General features: G+C 37.2%; 1 protein-coding gene across 2 annotated transcripts in view; it reads right to left on the reverse strand.

The window, feature by feature from the left end:
- The window catches only part of NAA35 (N-alpha-acetyltransferase 35, NatC auxiliary subunit), a 77,299-nt gene that overhangs the window by 25,463 nt on the left and 26,999 nt on the right, over window positions 1-24,837 (reverse strand). For both annotated transcript variants that reach the window (XM_036260657.1, XM_036260658.1), the window contains exons 6-12: window positions 23,129-23,296; window positions 13,824-13,890; window positions 13,701-13,744; window positions 12,236-12,286; window positions 11,497-11,580; window positions 10,293-10,407; window positions 1,742-1,920 (exon numbers count right to left, since the gene is read on the reverse strand). In XM_036260657.1, the coding sequence (XP_036116550.1) occupies window positions 1,742-1,920; window positions 10,293-10,407; window positions 11,497-11,580; window positions 12,236-12,286; window positions 13,701-13,744; window positions 13,824-13,890; window positions 23,129-23,296 (708 nt within the window). The remainder of the gene's footprint in view (window positions 1-1,741; window positions 1,921-10,292; window positions 10,408-11,496; window positions 11,581-12,235; window positions 12,287-13,700; window positions 13,745-13,823; window positions 13,891-23,128; window positions 23,297-24,837) is intronic.

The following is a 24,837-nucleotide window of genomic DNA, read 5'->3' on the forward strand; positions in this document are numbered from 1 at the left end:
CATCAATGTGAGAGAGACACATCAATGGGTTGCCTCCCACACAACCCCAACCAGGGCAGGGGAACTGAACCGCAATGGAGGTACATGCCCTTGACTGGAATCAACCCAACTCTTTGTTCTGAGGGCCGACACTCTAACCAGTGAGTCAAACCAGCCAGGGAGAAAAGCACAAATCCTTATTGACCATCAACTATATCCCAGAGGCAGCTGCTCAATTCTAGATATATAAACTGATTAATTTGTCATCTCAAGAAATACAGGTACAGAAGAAACCTGGAACCAGCAAGGAAAACTTTACAGAGGAAATGACATCAGGCTAGGAATTATGTACCCTAGTATGTAGGGGCAACAATAGTCAAATTCGTATCTATGCATAGTCATGCAAAATAAATTAGTGTACTTATGTCTAAATATCAATAGTATTATTTTGCTATTTTCTACCTTCCTACTATCCTTATAAATATCACTATAACCTTACTAAATTATAACTCCACCTCTGAATGTTTTAATATTCCCCAAATAAAAGCATATTTTTTCTATATTTAAATCCATAAAAAAAGAGTAATAAAAAAAATGCCAACTTAAAAATAGACATACTCTTTACCCAGCAAATTCACTGTTAGGAATTTATCTTAAAAGGGAAGAAAGCACCTGATATAAAAATTTAGCTTTAAAGATATTCGCCATACTGGGGAAGGCAGGAAGAGCACAGGAGCAGGAAGGAGGGGATCAATGGGGAAAAAAGGGGGACATCTGTAATACTTCCATCAATAAAATAAAGATAGTCACCATATTATTGTTTATAATAGTAAAACACTGAAAAAGACTTAAATACAGCCCTGGCTGGTTTGGCTCAGCGGTTAGAGCATTGGCCTGCGGTCCGGAGAGACCCGGGTTCAGTTCCCGCTAAGGGCACGTACTTCGGTTGCAGTTTGTCCCCGGCCCTGGTTGGTCGTGCGGGTGGCAGCCACTCGATGTGTCCCTTTCACGTCGATGTTTCTCTCTCTCTCTCTCTCTCTCTCTCTCCCCCTCTCACTCTATCTGTACAAAAATTGGAAAAATGTCCTTGGGTGAGGATTAAAAAAAAAAAAAAAAGACTTAAATACAATTCAATATGAATTGACTGAAAAAAAAAATGATACAGGTTTACAGTGGAATCCCATGTAGCTATTAAAATAATATGGAAATATATGTTATTTGTTGACATGAAAAGAAAGATGTTCACTACATAGAGATTAATAAAGAAAAAAAAGTTCCAAACACCATGATCCAATTTTTGTATGAAAAAATACTGAGCCCTGGCCGGTTTGGCTCAGCGGTTAGATCATCAGCCTGCGGTCTGGAGAGACCCGGGTTCGGTTCCCGCTAAGGGCACGTACCTCAGTTGCAGTTTGTCCCCAGCCTTGGTTGGGTCATGTGGGTGGCAGCCACTCGATGTGTCCCTTTCACATTGATGTTTCTCTCTCTCTCTCTCTTTTCCTTCCACTCTATCTCAACAAAATATTAAAAAGTGTCCCCTAGTGAGGATTAAAAAATAAAAAATAAAATAAAAGAAAAAATATTGATACATATGCATTATGTATATATACACAGGCGCATAATTATATAAAAACTTCTGAAAACAGAATCCAGGGTTCAAACTCCCATTTGAAAAATTTGGATAAATTACCGAACTTTTCTAGACTTTAGTTTCTTTATTTCTAAAATGAAGTTATATTCCAGAATAAAGATTTGTACTTACCAGGATACAATGTAAATTTGTTAAATTGACCACTTCACAGACAGTTTTTATTCTATCTATTAATCTTGCAAAATAGTTGACCATTTCTTCCCTTTTAATTATTTTTGCATATCGAGGGAACGTAGGTGGAAGTAGCCTCTGGTTAACAAGGGGTTCAAACCCCATCATAATTGGATGATCTAAAAAGAAAAAAAAGATTTTCAATGTTTCTTGGAATTTTAAAACTCAAATACTACTAAATGTAAAAAAGGGCCAGTTTCAAAAGCATCTCCTAACAAATTCTAATCACAATACTCTCCAGATTTTATAATTTACCATTAAATATATCTATATTTTAAAAGTAGATGAGCATATTTAAAAACCTAAAATTGTACTTCTTATCTACATGTTGTTGGTAGTGGTGACAGAGAAGGGCTTCTACCTCCAAAAATGGGATAAAATAAGGTTAATATATTCCCTCATTAACAACTACCTTTTCTGACCACAATGGTATGAAATTAGAAATGGAAAATCTACAAATATATGGAAACTAATCAAAAACATGGTTTTGAACAACCAATGGGTCAAAGAAATCAAAAGGAAATAAAAAATTATCTCAAACCAAATGAAAATTGAAACACAACATACCAAAACCTATGTACTGCAAAAGCAGTTGTGATTGAAGTTTACAGCAATAAATGCAAACATTAAAAAATTAGAACAATTTCAAATAACCTAACTTTACACCTTAAGGAACTATAAAAAAAATTAAACCCAAAGTTAGCAGAAGGAAGGAAAGAGTAATGATTAGAGTGGAAATAAATGAAATAGAGACCAGAAAGACAACAGAAAAGATCAATGAAACTAAGAGCTTCTGGTTTACCAGAAAGATAAACAAAATCGACAAACCTTTAGCTACACTCCTATGGCTGCCAAAGGGAGAATTTAGTTTACATTTAAAGTAATTATTGATAGGAATGGAATTGCCACTGTCAATTGTCATTCTGTCAATTGTTTTCTGGTTGTATAATTATTGCAATTCCTTTGCTCCCCTTCCTCCTTCTCTTGCTCTCTTCCTTTGTTATTTGATGATTTTTTGTAATGTAATGCTTTGATTACTTTTTCTTTATTTTGTCTATATATCCATAGGCTTTTGCTTTGTGGTTACCATGAGGTTTGCATAAAATACATTTGTAACAGTCTACTTTAAGCTGATAACTTCAAACACACATAAAAGCGCCCTCTGTCACATTTTATGTTTTTGATGTCTCAATTTGCATCTTTTTACATTGTATATCCATTAACAAATTATTTTAATTATAGTTATTTTAAATACTTTTGTCTTTTAACCTTCATACAAGAGTTATAAGTGGTTTGCTAACCACCATCACGACATTAATCACATTCTGAATTAAACTAGTTGCCCTCGGTATCCACAGGTTTTGCATCCATGGATTCAATCAACCATAGATAGAAAACAGTATTCAATCCATGACTGGGAATCTGCAGATGCAGAAGGCAAACTGTATGCATTGTTCTATGCTATTTTATATACGGGACTTGTACATCCGTGAAGGATCCTGGACCAATACCTTGCTGATACAGAGGAACGGCTGTAAATATTTACCTTTAACAGTTTTATGCTCTTCTGTTTTCAGCCCAGCCCAAGCTACTAGTTGCCTCCTTAGTTCTCAGAAGTAGCTGAGGTTACACCAAGACCCATCAGTGTCCCAAAGTCAACACCTACATGCAGGTCAATTAGAAGCTAAAACTTCAGATAGCAGCTGGGGAAGTATATAGTTAAGCCCCTTTCCAGGCAGAAACTGGAAGATGGGGGCATTTTTGCCTATTCCTTCTGGATGTATATCCATGGGGGAAAGGTGCTCCCACACCTGCTAACAACTATTTCTTTGCTTTATAGTCCTGTGGGACTCCTGAATGCAAGCCCTGTTGGTTAGTAGAGCCAGGTGATCCAGGGGCTCATGCCTTGGGTGACAGCTGCAAAAGCTTGAGCACCAGCTGTGTGTACAAGCTCCTTCCTGGGAGATACTGGTAACTGGGTTGTATTATTGTAACAAGTTGGAGAGAGAAGATGGGAAAGCTGCCTGCTGATTTTCCCAGTCTCAGGAAGATCTCATCCAGCCCCTATACACCTGTTAAATTAGAAGCCCAACACTCAGGCAGCAGCTTTTACAGTATGCATATAAACCTACTTCAGGGAAAGACTGGGAGATGAGCGATTCTGACTGCTCCCTCTGCACTGATCCCTGCAGGGATAGCCATGCAAGTGCTCATGAGCCTAGTAAAAACTGCTTCTTTGTTTGCTATAGTCTTGTGAGTCTTGTGGACACAAGCCCAGTTGACTTTCAGAGCTAGGTGTCCTGAGAGCCTTTCTCTCCAGGAGTCTTAAAAGTTGAGATGCTAGATGTGGAGTCCAAACAGTTCACTCCTCAGGCAGACGCTGGGAGTTGGGGGTACTCCCCTGACTGTATGGCACTATGTCGGGTGTGGAGGTTTATGACAAGAGTATGTCTCAGCCTTTCCTACCCGTTTTGATATATTTTCTCATTCATCTACTGTGTAGGAACTGATCAGCTAGTTTCTGGATCTCTTTCAGAAGGAACTGCTCTGTATGCAGCTGTACATTCACTGTGTCTGTGGGAGAAAGGGAGTTCAGGAGCCTCCTATGTCATCATCTTGGTGAAGTCTCACCCCTGGTTACTTTTAGTGGACAATGGAAGCAAGATCTGGATGACAGGTCTCCCAGGTCCTTTAGATAGAGCTAGAAAATATACATATGTATATGGACACACAAATTGGGTATTTTAAAACAACACACATTTGTTCTCTCAGTTCTGAAGGCCAGAAGTTTAACATCAGTTTCACTGGGCTGAAATCAAGGCACAGACAGGAGAGCACTTTGTCCGAAGCCTCTAGAGGGAAACTTATTCCTTGTCTCTTCCAGCTTTTTGTGGCTGTTGGAATTCCCTGGCCTCTAGCTGCAGCATGCCAATTATACCTGTCTTCACATCACTTCTCTTCTGTGTGTCTAATCTCCCCCTGCCTCTCTTTTAAGAAAGACACTTAGGATGGTATTTAGGGCCCAACCAGAGAATCCAAGATTATCTCATCAAAAGATCCTTACTTAGTTGCATCTGCAAATAACTTTTTCCGAAATAAAGTAACATTTATAGGTTTCAAGATGACCACAAATGTGAGGGTTAACTTTTGGATTAACACTATTCCACAGATCCATGCATATCTTTATGCCAGTCCCACATTGTCTTAGTTACTGTAGCTTTGTCCTAAAATTTGAAATCTGGAAGTATGACTCCTTCAACTTTGTTCTTTGCTCTACTGATTTCTAGTTTCCATTACTGCTGTTGAGAAGTATAATGATAGTCTGTCTTGATTATGTAACTTATTTTGTCTCTTTCAAATCTCTTAGGACCTTGTGTTTTAACCCACCAATCAAAAATTTCATGATGATATGCTTTGATAGAAGCCTATTTTTATCCTGGTTGTGCTGGGCAGCTCTTTATTGACCCTTTCAAATCTAAGTATTTGTATCATTCAATTCTGGAAAAATTTCTTAAATTATTATTATTATTTTAATCTTCACCCGAGGACATTTTTCCATTTTTTGTTCAGATAGAGAGGGAGGAAGAGAGAGAGAGAGAGAGAGAGAGAGAGAGAGAGAGAGAGAAACATCAATGTGAAAGGGACACATCGAGTAGTTGCCACCCGCACGACCTAACCAGGGCCGGGGACAAACTGCAACTGAGGTATGTGCCCTTAGCGGAAACCGAACCCGGGTCTCTCTGGACCACAGGCTGACACTCTTTTAACCGCTGAGCCAAACCGGCCAGGGCTTCTTAAATTATTTTGTTATTTTTTGCTTCTACCTTCTGATCTGTATTTCTGTAACAACTTTTATCAGTTTACCCTTCATTTATCTTATTTACTTATTATTTATTCTTATTAGATAGACCTTCTGAACTGATCCTATAATACTCTTTATTCTCATTTTATTTCTTTCTTAAAAAGTTTATCTTTATTGTTGAATGTTTTACAGATGTTCCTCATTTTCCTCCCATTGACCCCCTCCTCCCCACTACCACCCCCCTCCTGCCTTTCCCCACACTGTTGTCTGTGTCCATTGGTTATGCATATATACATTTAAGTTCTTTGGTTTATCTCTTCCCACCCCCCAGCCCCCTTTCCTTTGATGTCTGTCAGTCTAACAACCAATTTGTACTTCTTAATCCCTTCATCCATTCCCCCAAACCCCCTCCCATCTGGCAACCAACAAAATGTTCTCTGTATCTATGAGAATGCTTCTGTTCTGCCTGTTCATTTTGTTTGTAGATCCACTGTCAATAGATATGTATTCATTGCCATTTTGTTAGTTCATATTTTTTATCTTTTTCTTCAAGACCCTTCAACATTTCATATAATAACGGTTTGGTGGTGATGAACTCCTTTAGCTTTTTCTTGTCTGGGAAACTCTTTACATGGCCATCGACTCTAAATGATAGCTTTGCAGGATAGAGTAACTGTGGTTGTAGGTTCTTGCTTTTGATCACTCTGAATATTTCTTGCCACTCCCTTCTGGCCTGCAAAGTTTCTTTTGAGAAATCAGCCGACAATCTTATGGGAACTCCCTTGTAGGTAACCAACTGCTTTTCTCTTGCTGCTTTTAAAGATTCTCTCTTTGTCTTGAACCTTTTGCATTTTGATGATGATGTGTCTTGGTGTAGGCCTCTTGGGGTTCATCTTGTTTGGGACTCTGTGCTTCCTGGACTTGTATATCTGTTTCCTTCACCAAGTTAGGGAAGTTTTTTGCCTTTACTGTTTCAAATAGGTTTTTGATTTCTTGTTCTCTCTTCCCCTTCTGGTACCCCCAACATGCGAATGTTGGTATGCTTTAAGTTGTCCCAGAGGCTCCTTACACTCTCCTCATTTTTTTGGATTCTTTTTTCTTTTCGCTGTTCTGATTGGGTGTTTTTGCTTCCTTATATTCCAAATCAATGGTTTGCTTCTTGGCTTTATCTACTCTACTACTGAATCTGTGTAAATTATTCTTTATTTCAGTTAGTGCCTCCTTCATTTCTGACTGCTCCTTTTTTATGCTCTTGAGGCCCTTACCAAGTTGGCTGAGGTTCTCACTAAGTTCATTGAGCATCCTTATAAACAGTGTTTTGAACTCTGCATCTGTTAGGTTGCTTATGTCCACTTCGCTTAGTTCTTTTCCTGGAGTTTTGTTCTGTTCTTTCATTTGGAACCTGATTCTTTGTCTCCTCATTTTGGCTGCCTCCCTGTGTTTGTTTCTATGTATTACTTAACAAGAGGTATGAGGCTAGCTGAGACCAGATGCTGCTTGTTTGAAAGAACTTAGGAAAACCTGAAGCAGGATCCAAGACAAGCCAATCCTATGGTAGAGCAACTGGCAACAGCTTGGGTGGGCCTGAAAGTTGGGTGGGGCAGCGCCTCAGGGAGTCACCAGGGCGGGGCAAACAGTGTGAGCCAAGTTGCTGGAGTCCCAGATATGGCGGCTGTCTGCTGTCCCAGGGAAGGGCTCACCAAAGGAACAAAGGCCTCTGATAGCACGTCTGTCCAGGAGAAAGCTGTCTGTCCAGGAGAAAGCCGCCTCTCCAGCCCTCGCTCCAATGCCAAACAACTCAGTTCTTCCCCATATGTCTCTGGTGCCTTTCAAGCTGCCTCCCCCATGCTGGAGCCTGGAGGGTGTTAGTCCGAGTAAGTCCACACAGGTTCTTTAAGAGGAGCTGCCTGGGGCTCCAGCGGCCTCAGCCTCAGTTTCCGCTGGTTTTTCCAGCCAGAATTTATGGGGACTTCTCTTCCTGGCACTGGAACCCTGAGCTGGGAGCCTGGTGTGGGATGGGGACCCTTCAGTCCTCAGGGAGGACCTTCCCAGCCGAGGTATCCTCCTAATTTTTATCTGCTACACGTGGGTGAGGAACCAGCCCGTCATGCCTCCAACCCTCCTACCAGTCTCAATGTAACTGCTTCTTTAATTTCGTAGTTATAGGACTTCCATTCAGCTTGATTTCAGGCAGTTTTGAAAGATGGTTGTTCTGTAGTTTAGTTGTAACTTTGATATGGTTGTGGGCCCTTATTTTGTATCTTTACATTTTTAAACTATACTTTCTGTAAGATTTCCTCAATTTTGTGTTCTGTTTTCTATTTATTTTTATTTACTTACTATTGTTTTTTATTTCTATTAAAAATAGCATTACAAAAGTTAGAACAATGGTAAATAAATGTTGGCCCTTTACTCACCACGTATTAACTATCGTTTCTGCTCTTACATTTGAATCTCAAAGATTATATATATTTTTTCTTTTTGTATAACGTCCTATATTTTATTATACATGTGCACTGCTTTTTCTCATTTCCTTAAGGTATGGGTTAGAATTCCAGAAACATATAAAAATAAACGTAGAATTCAAGAACAATAAGGCAGTATAAACAAAGAAAAAGAACAACATTTGCTTCAATTATCACTTAATATGAAAATGACTCCAAAACTTGCCTTTCCATACATTTTCCAGAGCCAAATAGTTACTGTACTAGTGGACAGCTCCATGTGAGCACATCAAAAAATCCCATTCCTTTTATCTGAGCTGCCCTCCTTATCCACTGCCTGTTCCCAAATTGCTTCTGCCTTCTGCATCTTAATCTTTAAAACATTATATCTATACAACATTATACCATGAGTAAATCCACCAGTAAAGTGATCCTTGGACCAACTTTGATTCTTCCCACTTTCCCCCTTTACACCACTGTTTCCAAGTCCTACTGATTATATACCTTTCATTGAGAACCTAAAATAAATGCTCAGTGATTTCAAGCTTTACATAGCCATTTTGTTACCAGCTGGAGTTACAGTAATAAGAAGGCAAATGAGTAATCTGAGATGAAAACTAATCTACATTACTGTTTTATCATCATTCTTCTTAGAACAGACACCAGGAAGGCATTCACATTTTTATTTTATTGTTTAGCTTTATGCTTAAGGGACAATTACAAAGTTAAATTAAGCCAGCCAAAGGTATTAAACAGAAAATGAAGCAGAGTGAGTTAGTACTCCCTAAATTTAAAACTTCACTAGCTTAGTCGTAAGATTACATGTTTTAAAAAGTTTATTCAAGTCAACTTTATGCAAACCATCTTCCCGAAGCTTATATGTGAATAGATTATCAAACCAGGCAAACGATGGAGAATATACACACAAGCAATATTTGTTTTAGTACTGACTGGTCTGAAATATAGGGATGTCACAAACCACACAGACAACTAATGATCCTGTGGCGATTATTATCCTCAGAGTTATAGACTAGAACAGCCCACAGTAGCCAGGATATGGCAAAAAGGAGTATCAGAATCCATTCATAAGGAAGACTTTCATTTTGCATTATTAATACCTTCTTGATATATTACCCAAAAAACACACTTCTTTGAAGTAAAGTATGATCAGTGGTTTTCACTAAAGTATTCTTGCACTAGTATTCAAAGTATTGAAGAATTGTAGATATGTTAAACTTTCTGTAAACGTACTACATAGCTTGCTACGCATAACTGCTGTTTTTGTGTGTGTGTCCCCATGGTTACAGAATGCCACCTAGTTAGGCATCTCATATACATATTTCCCTCCTGGATAAAACAAACAAAAAAAATGTTAATGAATTAATAAATTCATTATTAGATAAAGATTACAATAATACTGATGTTCTAAACCAAATTACCTTTGTATTGCTCTACTACCTAACATTTGAGTAAGAAAAAAATTAGTGGGAAGGGAAACACCACAACTGCTGTCCTTAAAGGAGGGTATAAAAGGAAAGCAGTGTGAGTTAGTAAAAATTGGCCTTCCTGGTCACAAGACCAACAATTGGGAAAAACCAATTTAAAGAACGTAAATATCATCTCATTTTAATTAGTTTTAAAGGTAATCAAAATTGCCACACATTATCTAAAATGTTAACTTACTTGCAACTTTTACAAGAGTACACTATTTCTTTCATTTTAAGGCATATTTCATAAATAAAATCTGAGAGTCAACAATGTGCCAAGCATAACAGAGATATATAAATAAGACAGTCCCTGGCCTAAAGTATCAAAACCTCATGGAAAGACAAATAGGTAAACAATCACAATATGATATACACAAAAAATGTAACAGAAGCATGTATGAGTACAAGGAGGGAACACTTAGGCCTGCCTGATAGAGTTAGGGAAGACTTTGCAATGAAGGTAATGATCTCTTAAAGAAGTAAAAGGGAGAGGTGACTGAAAAAGAGTATACTGCTGACACCAGAGCATGATCACCAGAAAGGGTAAATACTCAGAGGAGCACAAGCATTAAGATATAGTACTTTTTGTTCTAGAAAATATTTTTAAAGAAGGGAGTATAAATACTTTATAACTCTATGAAGCAAAACATTCCAAGATCCAGATAGTCTGAATTAAATAAAATTTTACAACAAACCAAACACTATACACTCTGGATGAGAAAGAATGAAAAAAGAATAGGAGCAAAATAGACAATTACCTCCTTTTGTAGTATCATTCTGGGCCTGGATGCCATGATGCAATGAATTATGAATGGCAGAAAGAAGATCTGCTGCTTGAACCATCAATTTTTGAGCTTCTGCAACAGCACTGGTCTAGCAAATAAATCACCAAAAACATTCTTACATATTCTTTCACTGAAAGATATACATTAAATAGGAAAATCCTATAAACAATAATGAAATTAAATGCTTGTTGTAATGACATCGGTTTTCACAAACTATTCACTTAATACAGGATGTTCAGATCCTGTTAAGATAGATATTATTCTTTTTACCCATATCTATATTTTGTAGGAGCCATGAAAAAACAATAGAAAACATCTCTGGTTTATTCTATTAATCTTTTGTTTAAAAAAAGAAAGATTCAGTCAATTGGAAAATTTCAACATTTCTACTTTGTTACTCATCAAGGTGAAATTAAAAAAAAAATAGTATTATAAAAGTTGGAACAGCCCTGGCCGGTTTGGCTCAGCGGTTGGAGCGTCGGCCTGCGGTACAGAGAGACCCGGGTTCGGTTCCCGCTAAGGGCACGTACCTCGGTTGCAGTTTGTCCCCGGCCCTGGTTGGTCGTGCAGGTGGCAGCCACTCGATGTGTCCCTTCACATCGATGTTTCTCTCTCTCTCTCTTCCTCTCTCTCCCTCCCGCTCTATCTGAACAAAAAATGGAAAAATGTCCTTGGGTGAGGATAAAAAAAAAAAAAAAAAAAAGTTGGAACAATGGTAAACGTTGGCCCTTTACTCACCACTTACTAACTAGTCACAAATTTGTCTGTAATCGAGATACACGCACGCGCGCACACACACACACACACACACACGCATGCTCACAATATTCACCATATAGGACTTACTTTGGGGTCTACAAAAATCTAACAGTTAATTATTTCCTGAATGAAAGAAGACATCCTAAAATTCTCACTTTTACTTTCTCCTTTCAATTCACAAAATATGACTACCCTATTTTTATATCAATAGACATGTATATGTTATGGCGCAGGCTGTAAAATTCACGTGAGAAAATCAGAGCTACTCTGATGTAAATACACCAAATGCTGAGTGCTGTACATGTGCAACCAGGGGCATTTCAAAGGGAAAGTCTCAAAACTACTTCAGTAAAGCATTCTATGAGAACAAAACAAAACACCACCACTAAAATAGGCAGAGTCCAGTAAACGCCCTTACCTCTTTCTTAGTAAAGGCTATAAGCACTGTCAGTAACACTCGAGTAAATTTCACTCTGCTGAATACTGCTAAACACTGTTGGTGCTAAAAAAAAAAATAAGAAAGAACGGGAAGTCAAAAGATGTAAAGTCTGTCAAAAGAATTTCACTTTAAAACCTGGTATTTTAAGTCCTAAATCTCAGTGCTAATAACTTACGACATTACAAACACCTTCAGTCAGTCTTTACATGCCTAAAATTAGAAGCTGCAGAAAACATAACAAAGCCTACTCTATTGAAACAAAATATAAAGCTTCTATATCAGCAGGACTGATTTTTTCCCTAAGACAAAAGTTATACTATCATCTCAAAACAGATTTAATCAGAATTAATCAAGGATTGTTTAAAAAGCACTTTAAGCAGAGTCAGAAAATTTAGGATCTCAACAAAGGCTTGGCAACTGTTGATGCTGTGCAAGTTCTCAAGTTTTGCTAAGCTTTGATGTGTCATGTGTAAACAGTCAGTTTTTTCTTCCTACCTCACAGGAATACTGAAGATTCAGCTTTGAAATCATGTATTTGAAAGAGCTGCATTATCATGCTATCAAAATAAATGTAAGGGACATAAAATCCCTTGCAATGTCCACTTTTTAAAGAAATACCTTAGAAAGGGTTTCCATAAATTATAATGCAGTTCATAAAACTACAACATTAAGAGGTAGACTTCTCTGATATTATCTACCAGAAAATAAGTTCAATTACTTCTAGTTCAACTTCTGGATCTCTTTCTTCTCCTTGTCGACTTCGGGTACTCTAAAATTTTAAAAAAGGTGAATTAAAACAAACACAAAACTGTAGAAGCATTAAATTACAAATATACAAGGTAAAGCACTAAATTAATTTACTGTAACAATCTATTTCTAAGAATAATATTTGAGAGGAAAAAGAAGCTATATTTAGTTATTATTTTCCTATTAATACTACATACCGGAAGTTAATTTTGATATAAATTACAAAGAATACACAAAATAAGGTATTAAAAGCAGCAAAAGCAAAACAGTAAAATAGCATAAAAGCACATGGTACTTCTTTCTTTTAAAACGATCTATTCATTGAAACTTCTGATTTCAAAACTAACCCTGCTAGAAAGAGTAACCTTTATAAAATCACATCATGAAGTCCTATAGTAAATACTGATCTGTTCTGCACTAAAGTGCAAGACATCTTGTTCATACATGAGTAATACATGGTTGAGTAGGTTGACACAATTCTGGGAAGACCCAGAAGAGTTAAGGTTTCTAGCACTGGAGCTGCCACTGACTCAGTGGCATGCCCTTGAATAAGACTCAGACAGGTTACTAACTCCTCTGAGCTGTATTTTCTTCATCTAAATGTGGGGCACGGTGTGCATTTTATTGTCTAATTCAACAAATAATTGTAAATATCAAATATGCCGTGGCCTGTTTTGCTCAGTGGTTACAGCACTGGCTGGCAGACGAAGGAGCCTTGGGTTCTATTCCATTCAAGGGGATGTACCTCAGTTTCGGTTCATCCCAGGCCTTGGTCGGGGTCATGTGGGAGGCAACCAGTTGATGTGTCTCTCTCACATCAATGTTTCCCTCTCTCTTTCTCTCTCCCTCCCTCCTATTCTATCTGAAGATAAAAAGAAAAATATCCTTGAGTGAAGATTTAAAAAAAAAGAATGTAAAATTGCTTGCTGTGTTATACAAATGTTAAAAAAACAGTAGAAATATTAACTTTTTTCCTTTTTATCTCCATGAGACCCAAATCATCAGGGTCATCTGGCTGAAAGATGTCATTCATAGGAGGCATTTACCAGATTTGGGATACCATCATTTACTGACTCTTCCACTGTGTTGTAGACACTCTCTTAGCTATTAAAGATACATAGGTGAAGATAGTCCTTATGTTGGAGGAACTTAAAATTCTACAGTACTATGCTACTCTTAAAAGAGCATATAAAAATTCTAAAACAAATTGAAACACTGAGAGGGTTAATTTTTTAATACATGAAAGTGACATTAACTTATCAGAAGTTCCTGTAACAGCCTTCAAACTCATTACCAAAAGGCATAGCATATATAAAGGATGCCGATGGTCCTACCTACATTAGTTATTTATACTTAAAGGTAATCTGACATTACAAGAAGAAAAAAAATCCTATACCAAAGAGGGGGAAAAAAAACCCACATATATGTATATATACCTTTACTCTTCTTTGCATGTCATCCTCCACATCTTTTAGCATGCCTAGAAGAAAGACAATGAAGTTAAAAAGGAAACATACCCAAACGTTAAACTTGTAAATTATCTTTATAAATGGTATTACCTGTAACTCGAAGATCTGTCACACTGTTAGCCATTTTAAATCCGTAAGTCATTGACTGAAAATCTTCCTATAAAGAAAAGGAATAATTAGGTCCTTGAGTAGTAGCAAAACCTTTTATTATATTTCTCTTACAAAATCACTTTTTGTTAATAAGAAAACACTAATGAAATGTCAGCCTGCCTGTCTAAATATTGCTATCAAACATCCACACTTTCCTTATTGTTGTATCCTTAAAAAATATACTCTAATGTTCTCTACATCCTTAATTTCAATTGCTTATCTTTAGGCAATTTAAAAATATTTGCATTTAATATGTTCATTTGCAAATTAAGGCTAATATTTATGATAATATCAAAGTAATTCCCATTTACAAAGTAGTCTCACAATCACAGGTGAACAGTAAATATATAGTAATTACTGTTTGATTATAAGATTGCAAGATTTAAACAAAACTCTTATTTCAAAAATTATTAAATGCCTATTTCACTGTTAGGATACAAAGGTTAAACCTTGTCAAACAGAATTACTCCAAGTGATAGCAAAACCACATTCCCACTTTAGCCCCATTCTAAAGAAAAATTATTCACACATGGATTTCTACCCACAAAATCATTTAAAACACTACTGAGACATTAAAAATTAAGTGGCTTACTGACTCACACTAAAGACTATGAATTTAATATCATTTGGATTATTTAAAAAGTCAGAAGCTCTATTTAAGGAATGTATCTGTCACATTATAATTCTTATTAAAATGTATATAAAAGCCTAATATAATGCACTAACAGGTATTTATAGCAGTGGCCAGAACAATAGCAAAATTTCTGAATTCTTAACAAAAACATCAGTGACCATGCAATTCATGTCAGGTATTACTATCTTACAAACAGAAAGAAAAAGAAAAAAACTAACATACATTATATCCCTGGTCTCAAAGAACTTAGTGTTATTACTTCACTCACAGGATTGGGTCTTTTAAAAATTTCTACTAGAATATTATATAGGATTCTTAAATTTTACGTATCTGAAAAAAGTTAACTCTCCTAGTGTTTACCACACTGAGCCTCCACCTACCTAGTTACTCAGGCTAAAAACCTGCACTTCAAGTCCTCTCATTTTCCCACAGCCCATTTCAGATCCATCAGAAAACCCTGTAGGTTCTACCTTCAATTTCCTTTTTTACAATTTTTTTTATCCTCACTTGAGGACATTTTTCCCTTTTTTGTTCAGATAGAGTGGGAGGGAGAGAGAGAAACATCGACATGAAAGGGACACATCGAGTGGCTGCCACCCACACAACCAATCAGGGCCAGGGACAAACTGCAACTGAGGTACGTGCCCTTAGCAGGAACCGAACTCGGGTCTCTCTGGACCACAGGCCAACGCTCTAACTGCTGAGCCAAACTGGCCAGGGCACTACCTTCAATTTCTAATCTAACCATGTCTTGTTCCTTTCACAGCTGTCTCTAGTTCAAGTCAGCACCATCTCTCACTCCTATAACTGTCTCCAGACAGGTCCTCCACCTTCCCACACTTGTCCCTGCTATAACTTCTTTGCTACCTGAAGTCAAAAGGATTGTTTTAAAATAAGCCATTTCACAGCAATGTCTACTCAAAACCTAGTCTCTTTCCTTACAAGAAAATCCAAAGGCCCACCATGACCTCTAAAGCCCTCTGGTGTGTGGCTCTGGTCTCCCTCTCGTGTCTCATTTCCTGTCCACCACTCTTCTCCACATTCACTGTACTGCACATACAGGCCTTCTTGGGTCTTTCAGACACATCAGACACATTCTTGTCTCAGGACCCTTTGTACTTACTGACCTTCTCCACAAAACGACTGTCTTCAAAAGATTTACAAAGTTCCACTCCGTGTTCCAGCCTCTGTTCCAATGCCAATTCCTCATAAAGAGGTTTCCCCTGTGCATTCTCTCTAAAACAGCACCATCTACCACTTTCTATCCCCTCGTCCTGCTTTACTTTTCATATAATTAATCATCACATAACATTATGTTGTATTTGTTTACATACACAATGACTACCCAAAAGAGTGCATAAGTCATGAGATCAGGCTTTGCTTTATTCGCTACTTTATTCTAGGACTTAAGAATAGGACTTGGCTCAGAGTACTATTCAAAATATATTCATTGAATGAATGATGACTTACTGTAGGGCAGGGGCCATAAATGTAAACAGCTGGTAATTGTCCTGAGCACATCAAGCTGGTTACAAGATTCTCTGGGGAATGGTAGGGACAGCAGCAAAGGCGAGAACATATACTTCTAAAGGAAGTCAGCCATTAATTACCCTACTGTGGCCATGAATTAATGCAAAGCTAGTCTGGTAAGGTCTCCTAATTTTTCAGAAAAACCTAATTTAATGTAAAATCTTCTAATTTTTAAATGTTTACCAATTTTTAAAAAGCTAAGTAGGCTAACATTGTGAACACAAAACAAAACAAAAAAACCTGTAAGCCCTATCTGTGAACTGTGAGTTTGCCAAGAGGAGTCTAAGGAAAAGTATTTGTCTGGGATAATTATCACAGGCCTGTATAATAAAAAGAAGGCTCAATAACAAGAACTTAACCTAAGTCATTGAGGGCTAAAGATGAGTTGGGTAAACAGATGCTGCCATTAAAAGATCACTCTGAGCCCTGGCCAGTATGACTCGGCAGTTAGGGAATCTGCCCGTGGACCAAACAAGGGTCAAAGGTTCAATTCCGGGTCAAGGGCATGAACCTGGGTTGCAGGTTCAATTCCCAGCCCCAGCTGGGGTAGTGTGGGAGGCAACCAATCGACATACATCTCTCACATCGATGTTTCTCACCCCACCCACCCACCCCTTCCATTCTATCTAAAGAAATCAATGGAAAAATAATATCCTCAGGTGAGGATTAAGAACAACAACAACAAAAAGAAGATCACTCTGAAAACTTTGTGGATTTAAGGAGGACAGAGATCAAAATGAAACCAGATACTGGACACAATTCGACAGTCCAAGCCGGAGCAACCCAAGCAGGAGCTTATGGTGATTTGAATTGAGATTATAACTAAGTGTGAGAAGTGGCTGAAATCAATATATATCTAAAAGGTAAAGCCAACATGATGTGCCAAGGAAATGAATATGAGTTATGAGGAAAACTGCACAATCAAAAATCGTTTCTGGTCTAAGCAACTGGTAAATGATGGTACCATTTACTGAGATGGGGAGCAGCAGTATTAAAGACAGAAATGGGGTATAATTTCAGTTATATGGATTAAGTTTGTAATTTCTTTGGTCAACCAAGTGAAGATTTCAGGAAGCTACTTGGCTTGAGTCTGGAAGTCAGGGAAGGAATCAGGACTAGAGATATACAATTGGGATTCATCAACACATAGTGTTATTAAAGGCCATAGACCTGGAGGAAATCAGCTGAAGGAGAAGGTATTGAGAAGAGGCAGGAACACTCCAGCATAGAGGAACAAGCACAGGAAATGAACTAACCAGTAAGGCAAAAGAAATCCAAGATACTGCTGTATCAGGAAAATGAGAAGAAAGTATGTCAAAGAGTGGTCAACTGGGTCAAATGATGCTGGCAGCATGAAGGAGGAGGGGTGAGAAAAATGGATTTAGCAAAATGGGTATCATTAAGGACCTTGTTAACACCCATTTCTGTGTAGTGGTAGAAAAGAATGTCCTGTAGGAGAATGTCCAAGTAGGTGAGAAGAGACTGGAAGAGAAAGCAAAATAAGTAAATATTAACAGCTCATTCATGGATTTTTTTGTATAGGGTAGCAGAGAAATGAGATTGTAAAATAAGGAGGTATGGGATTAAAAGAACTGGTGTTTCGTTATTTATTTGTTTATTTATTTTCAAATCCTCACCCAAGGACATGTTTTTATTGATTTTAGAGAGAAAGGAATGGGAGAGAGAAAAACAGTGATGTGAGAAACATTGATTGGTTGCCCCTTAAACGTGCCCTGACCGGGGGATTGAACCCACAATCTAGGTATTTGCCCTGACCAGGAATTGAACCTATAACATTTTGGTGATGGGACAGTGTTCCAACCAACTGAGCCACCTGGCCAGGGCTGGTGTTGTGTTTTAAATTGAGTGAATGGTAAAGCATGTTATATGCCAATAGGAATAATCTAGTAGTGAAGGAAACACTAGTAATGCAATACAAAGAAGGTTCAATAACTGCAGTAGGCAAGAGGGATAGAATCTAGAACACAAGTGGAGGAGCTGAGCTTAGACTGTCACAGAGCTACTTTCAATTTTAACAAGATAGATGGCAGAGTATATGGATATCAACATAGGTTACCACTTGTGATAGTGAGAAGATGGGGTACTTCTAATTCCATCTAGTATGTCATTATGGTGCAAAGCAAGCTGATAGAAGGGTTGGCATTAGAGATTTGAGAAGAAAAGATGTGGAAAAGTCACCTAGGAGAGTGGAAAAGCAAGTTCACTATAGAAATGTTATAGGGTAGGACTGTCACTAATGTTGAGTGCCCATCTGAGATTTGCAGACCTAAAATTAAAGTGAGAACAGACACAAGATATGAATTCTCTAGTAGCCTTCTGCTGTTTTGGTACAAGCAGTGAGTGGGCAGATGGTTGGGGTTTAGCCAGATAAGTGACATATTATGATGAAATAGGAAGGGCAAGGGAGCTAAGAGTGATTTCAGCACTATAATGGGGAAATGAGGACACGAGGAGAATAACAGAAAAATAAAGCAAGAGCATCCATAAATTGAAGGTCTCTATAGAAGTGAAGGATAGCCCTGGCCGGTTTGGCTCAGCGGTTAGAGCATCGGTCTGCGGTCCAGAGAGACCCGGGTTCGGTTCTCGCTAAGGGCACGTACCTCGGTTGCAGTTTGTCCCCGGCCCTGGTTGATCATGTGGGTGGCAGCCACTCGATGTGTCCCTTTCATGTCCATGTCTCTCTCTCTCTCTCTCTCTCTCTCTCCCCCCCTCTTCCTCCCTCCCTCCTATTCTATCTGAACAAAAAATGGAAAAATGTCCTCGGGTGAGGATAAAACAAAAACAAAAATAAAAACAAAAGGATAGTGAGAGTAGGGGAATTTGAGTAAATAAGCAACAAAGTAAGTGGTAGCAATCAAAGAGTAGTATTCTTGAATCAAGATTTTTGGAGGTGAGTAGATCAGTAAGGGTAAACCACACCATTATTATTCAAACTGGTTTACTACTGAGAGTAGAAGAGGATGTTATTCACGATCACACATGGACAAAAGGTGTCAAGTAGACTGTTTCGTGCTAACCACTATGTACAGATCCAGTTATAACAGAAGAATGTGCTAAGAAAGGGCAGAGAAAAAACTAGAGTCTGTCTGGGCAAGTGAGGAGAGTGGGATCAAAGTTTAAAGATAAGTAGGACTTTGCCCTAAAAAGGTAAATAAAAGCGAAAAGGCATAAGGAGAACCAGAGAGAAATGTAACTATCGGGAAGGTTCAAAGATTTGCAGAGGTGCTGGCTTTAAAGATGGAGTCATAAGACAAGGAATGCAGGAGACTTCTAGAAGTAGCAAAAGGCAAGAAAGCAGACCATTCCCTAGAGCCTCCAGAAGGGAACGTAGCCCTCTAGTACCTTGATTTTGGCCCTGTGAGACCTGTGTGGGACTTCTGACTTCCAGAACTCTTCTGACAAACCCAATATGGCTGAGATTGAGAAACTCAATCGGTTGAAATCAAAGACAGAAATGCAAGAGAAAAATCGATTGCCTTCAAAAGGAACGACTGAACAGGATAAGCAAGCAGGCAACTGTAATGAGGCACACACCATCAATATGCACTGTACATTTTATAAGCATTCTTAATTTTACTTCTTTCAGCTGTTTAACTTTGTAAGATGCAAAGAGGTTGTATCAGTTTAAATGACTGCTGCCCCTTTTCACATCAGAGAACTACTGACAACGAAGGCCACAACTGACTCTTCCATATGCCTGTCTGGCTGGCAGGTAAGGAAAAGAACTTGCATATTGGTGAAGGAAGAAGCTGGGTGGTATGACAGTTAAATGTAGAGTAAAAAACCAAGCTGGGCACGGCCAGTGTGGCTCAGTGGTTGAGCGTCGACCCATGACCCAAGAGGTTGCCAGTTTAATTCCTGGGCAGGGCACAAGCCCTGGCTGTGGGCCCAATCCCCAGTGGGGGGCATGCAGGAGGTGGCCAATCGATGTTCTCTCTCATCAATGTCTTTATCTCTCTTCTCTCTCTAAATTCTATAAAGAAAAATTATTTAAAAACCAAGCTGGTCCAAGGTGCCCTGCAGGTTGTAAAACATAGTTTAATCAGAGTGCCATTTTTTTGTTGTTAAATTGATTTCAATTATTGGAATGCACAATTTTTAAAAATGTTTTTATTTCAGAGAGAGAGGGAGGGAAAGAGAGAGACACGCATCGATGTGAGATGTGTGAGAGAGAAATATCAATCAGCTATCTCCTGCACACCCCCTACTGAGGATTGAACCTGAAACCCAGGCATATGCCCTGACTGGCAACCTTTTGATGCATGAGATGACATTCAACCAACTGAGCCACAATGGCCAGGGCAATGCACAATTTATAAAATATAGAAATAAAAAGTTTTAAAACCTAAAAGAGAGAGAAAAAAGGCATGAGAGACAGAAGGAACATCCTGTGCACACATGAAATAATGGAAGAGAATAATATAATCAGGATCAGCTGAACAATAATATACCAGGGGTAGAAAAACAAAATTTTGTATGAGAAAGAAAATGTAGGCATACACCAGTTTGTCTTATCTGTCACTAATATTTATATAATCATAACAATGTCAGCAATAAGTAATGATTTAACCAAAAATTGAATTACTATTTGGGGTACAGTAGGGGGTAATGTATGAATACTAAATACCTGCTAAATATGTGCTGATACACCATAGCCAAAAACTGTTAAGTCTTTAAATCCAGAAATTAGAATATAAGACTATTATCCAGAAATATGGAAATAAATAGTAGAAAAAAGTTAAAAGAATCTATTATTATTATTACAGAATGGATAAGAAAGAGCAGAGAATCACAATTTTTCACTGTAAGACTTACGGGCTATTTGACTATGTGCAAGTATTATTACTTTTATTAAAACACCCCAAGGAATATTTTTAAATAGCAAAACTAAACATGACCAGATTACCTGTTTTTAAGGAGATCATGTGGAGAATAAACTAGAGGGAAAGACTGGGAAAGAAAAACAGAGTTCTACCTAAATCTAAAGCTGACAAAGGCATGAACTGAAACAGGTACCATGAGAGACAAGAAAAAACAGTGTCCAAGATATTTGCAAGGTAAAAATAAAAGAATCAGGATGTAGAAGGTTAAAAAAAATTAATCAAAGATACTCTAGATACCATTTTGCAAGGTACAGAATGCAGGAAGAAAAAGGGGGAAGAATTATGTTTCCCTTTTTGCATGTGTGAACAAGATATTAAGAAACATTTTTAGGCAGCTGAAAATGTATCCAGTCCAGGAGCTAAAACAAAGCAGAGACATAATCTGAGAACAAAATACACCAGCACTTAGGAATTTCAGAAACATCCATTTTAAACAAAGAAATGATTATAAGTCATTCTCATTTATTCATTACCATATCTCTTAAGGGCTTTTACTAAGTAATCAATTGTTTTTCTAATTATATAACTTAGATAGTTATAATTTTTTCTAATTATAAAACTTTCTATTTTATCTGGAAAATCGGAAAAGTTTAGAGGGAAACAATGACCATCATATCATACACACACAGCATGTGAGTGCCTGTTTTCCCATCCTCATCAACATGGTGTATTATAAAAAAACTTTTCATCTTTGCCAATAATGGGTAAAAACATGGTATCTCACACTTTTAATTTACATTTCTCTTAAGGTTACACATTTTATGTTTAAAGGCCATTTTATTTTGAGAACTATCTTCTGATTTTTAAAAAACTTTTTAACACTTAAAAATATTTCATCTATTTGCAATTTATTTTGATGTTGTTAACCACCCTCCCCTAGTTCTACCCAAATTCATATATTAAGTCTGAAACCCCAGAATGATGATATTTGGATGAGGGGCCTTTGGGAGGTGTCTAGGTAACAAGGGCAGAGACCTCATGAATGGGATTACTGTCATTGTAAGAGGGACCCCAGACAGTTCCCTCTCCCCTTCCACCACACATGGGCACAGTGTAAAGCTGGCTATCTATGAAACAGAAAGCAGGCCCTCACCAGAGACTGATCCTAGATGACTTACCTTCCAGAAGAGTGGGAAATAAATTTCTCTCGTTTATAAGCCAACTAGTCTATGGTATTCTGTTATAGTAGCCCACGGGGACTAAGGCAGATGTAAAATGATAAGTTAATTTTCAAGGGTGATAATCAATTTTTCCAGTACAATTTGTTAAATGAATCATTTCTCTGCCCCACTGATTTCTGATGTCCTTTGGATATACTCTGAGAATGTAACTATTTAAAATAATTTGTATTTCTCTTCTCACTTATTAACTTAAACTAATCTTTAAAAAATTCCACCCAGTGGATTCAATTTTCCATAATGATACCCATGTCAATTCAAATACATAGCTAAATAACCAATGAGTGTATAAAAAGTAAGACAGTATTTCGTAAACAACTCACAAACCATACATTTACATGTGGACAATCATGTTAGGTATATATTTAATTATTCTCACATGCATAACATTAATTTTGAAAAGCTTTACATACTATATATACACTGGACCACTGTAGGAGCCTGATAGTTATTTTGGATCAACAACATTAAAAAGAAACTTACCAGTTTCAACAAATGCTATCACATTTTCCCTTAAAATTATCAGCATCTAAAACCTTATTTTCTATAAGGAGAAAAAAAATCTATGTCTATAACTCAGAACACTTCCTCAGGGTGAGGTGCTTAGTACTAACTGGAGGGAAATATTTATAGCCTAAGACAGTGATTTTCAACCAGTGTGCAGCAAGAATTTTTATAACATGCAATACCTGATTATTTAATCAGGGGCTCTGACCTCTAACTTTAGATTGTTAAATTAAAAAAAAAAAAAAAAAAAAAAAATGACAACACCAGCACAACAGCTGTCTGGTGTGAATAAATCAAAATTACACAAATTTTATTATATAGACACAATTATATATTTTTTGGTGTGCTGCAGAATTTTAGTAGTTTATGTATGCCATGTATTGTTTTTAACTACACATGTTACAAAAATATGTATCATATAATCACTTAAATACATCACAGTGAATAAGGTCGTCAATGAGCTTCAGGAATTCTTCTATTACAAAATCTTACCTCTTCAAAAACAGCAGCTTTATTTACTTTTTCCCTTGCAATGTCACAGATTTTCAAGATTCCCAGAGCAAAAGCTTTCATGGCAGGATCTTCTATAAAGTCTGGATTATGAATGTAAAGGCACGTAAATACTGTCTGTGCCAAGGAGTGGCCTTCTAACCATGTTATCTATAAAATAAATAAAAGAATGTATATGTTTAAGGTGACACAGAGTCTGCAAAGTCTAAATTAATTCAACAGTCAAAGGCCAAAGTGCCACAGACCCAAACAAATATATTAATCACAAGATTTAAAAGGTGATTAAAGGGAAGGTCAAGAAAGACAAAAGTTAGAATTTCCCTTGACTAAAGTCTTTCAAGAGTCACATACCATAAATATGATTAGCTGAAAGATATAAATACGGAAAGCATTCTTATGTATAATTCAGTTTGCGATATATTTGGAGACCAATGAAACTAGAGTGCTTCCAAATACAGCATCCAAAAGCAATCAACTCCACATGTAGTCAATAAAAATCCACAAACTAGGGAATTTACAATTTTAGAACTAACGAGGACCCTAGTCACTCATTCAACTTTTCTTTTGCATGTTTAATACTTCTCCCAGTCAAGAGCATCACATCTCACCTAGATTACTGCAAGAAACTACACAATGGTCTTACTGCCTTCCATCTCTAATTCAATATCCCCAACCAGAGAAATCTTTTTAAAACACAAAAAATAATCACTCAACAATATTTTATTGAGTAGTTACAATGGGCCAGGTAGCAGGTGCTCAAAGCTGGGAATACCTACTGAGTAACTATTATGTCCCAAGTGCTGACTATGCACTTTCATATATTTTATCTCATTTTTTCTAACACTTTGAGGAGGGTCGTATTTTTCTCCTTTTACATATAAAAAAACGCAGTGAGAGTGTAAATGATTTTGCTCAAGTTTATATATTATATTTTACACTAAGTCCAACAATTCTGTAATAGAGAAAGACACATAGTGCTCAATTACAAAATGAGAAAGGCACATGAAAATTACTATAATTAAGGTATGTATTTTGTATTACCAGTGTACAGAACCTTCCAGACTAAAATCCATCTGCCTATTAAAGGCCAAATTCTTAGATACAGTCCCAAGCGTCTCATACAAATAATGGTTGCTCAACTTTGGCAAAACCCCTCTCTCTTGCCTCCATTTGTCCTATTCCACTGAGATGTAAAGTGCGAAAGGGTAAGAAAGATATTTTTGAGGGAAAGAGGCAGCTTTTGGGGAAGAAGGATCAGAATCAGGACTCTGGTTATGCCCCTTCCTAGCAATGTACTCCTAGGCAAATAAGATGATACCATATATTGAATAAGACCTAAGAGAAAAATATCCATGTAAGACACCTAGTAGAAGTTCTTCACATACTGGCAATCAATACTTAGTAAATGACCAAATGAATAAAATTTACATATTTCTAAGGTAAATGATTTAAAAGTTTAAAAAGAAAAGGATTGTTAGAAAGTAGGCAAAAAAGAAAACAGAGGTACAAATAAGAATTTTACCACAATTAACCAACATTGTTTAGGGAAGACAACTTATCCAGCATATAGAAAGCTCTAAAACATTTTCGTTGTTTTCAAAAAACATGGCCAGTTCACTACAACTCACTCTAGATTAGGAAAATACCTCTCCAAAGTGAATCCAAAGGTCTTCGTTTCAATTCTATGCTTA

This window comes from Molossus molossus, unplaced genomic scaffold, assembly GCF_014108415.1.
Source record: "Molossus molossus isolate mMolMol1 unplaced genomic scaffold, mMolMol1.p scaffold_m16_p_14, whole genome shotgun sequence".
In the NCBI taxonomy this organism is placed as follows: domain Eukaryota; kingdom Metazoa; phylum Chordata; class Mammalia; order Chiroptera; family Molossidae; genus Molossus; species Molossus molossus.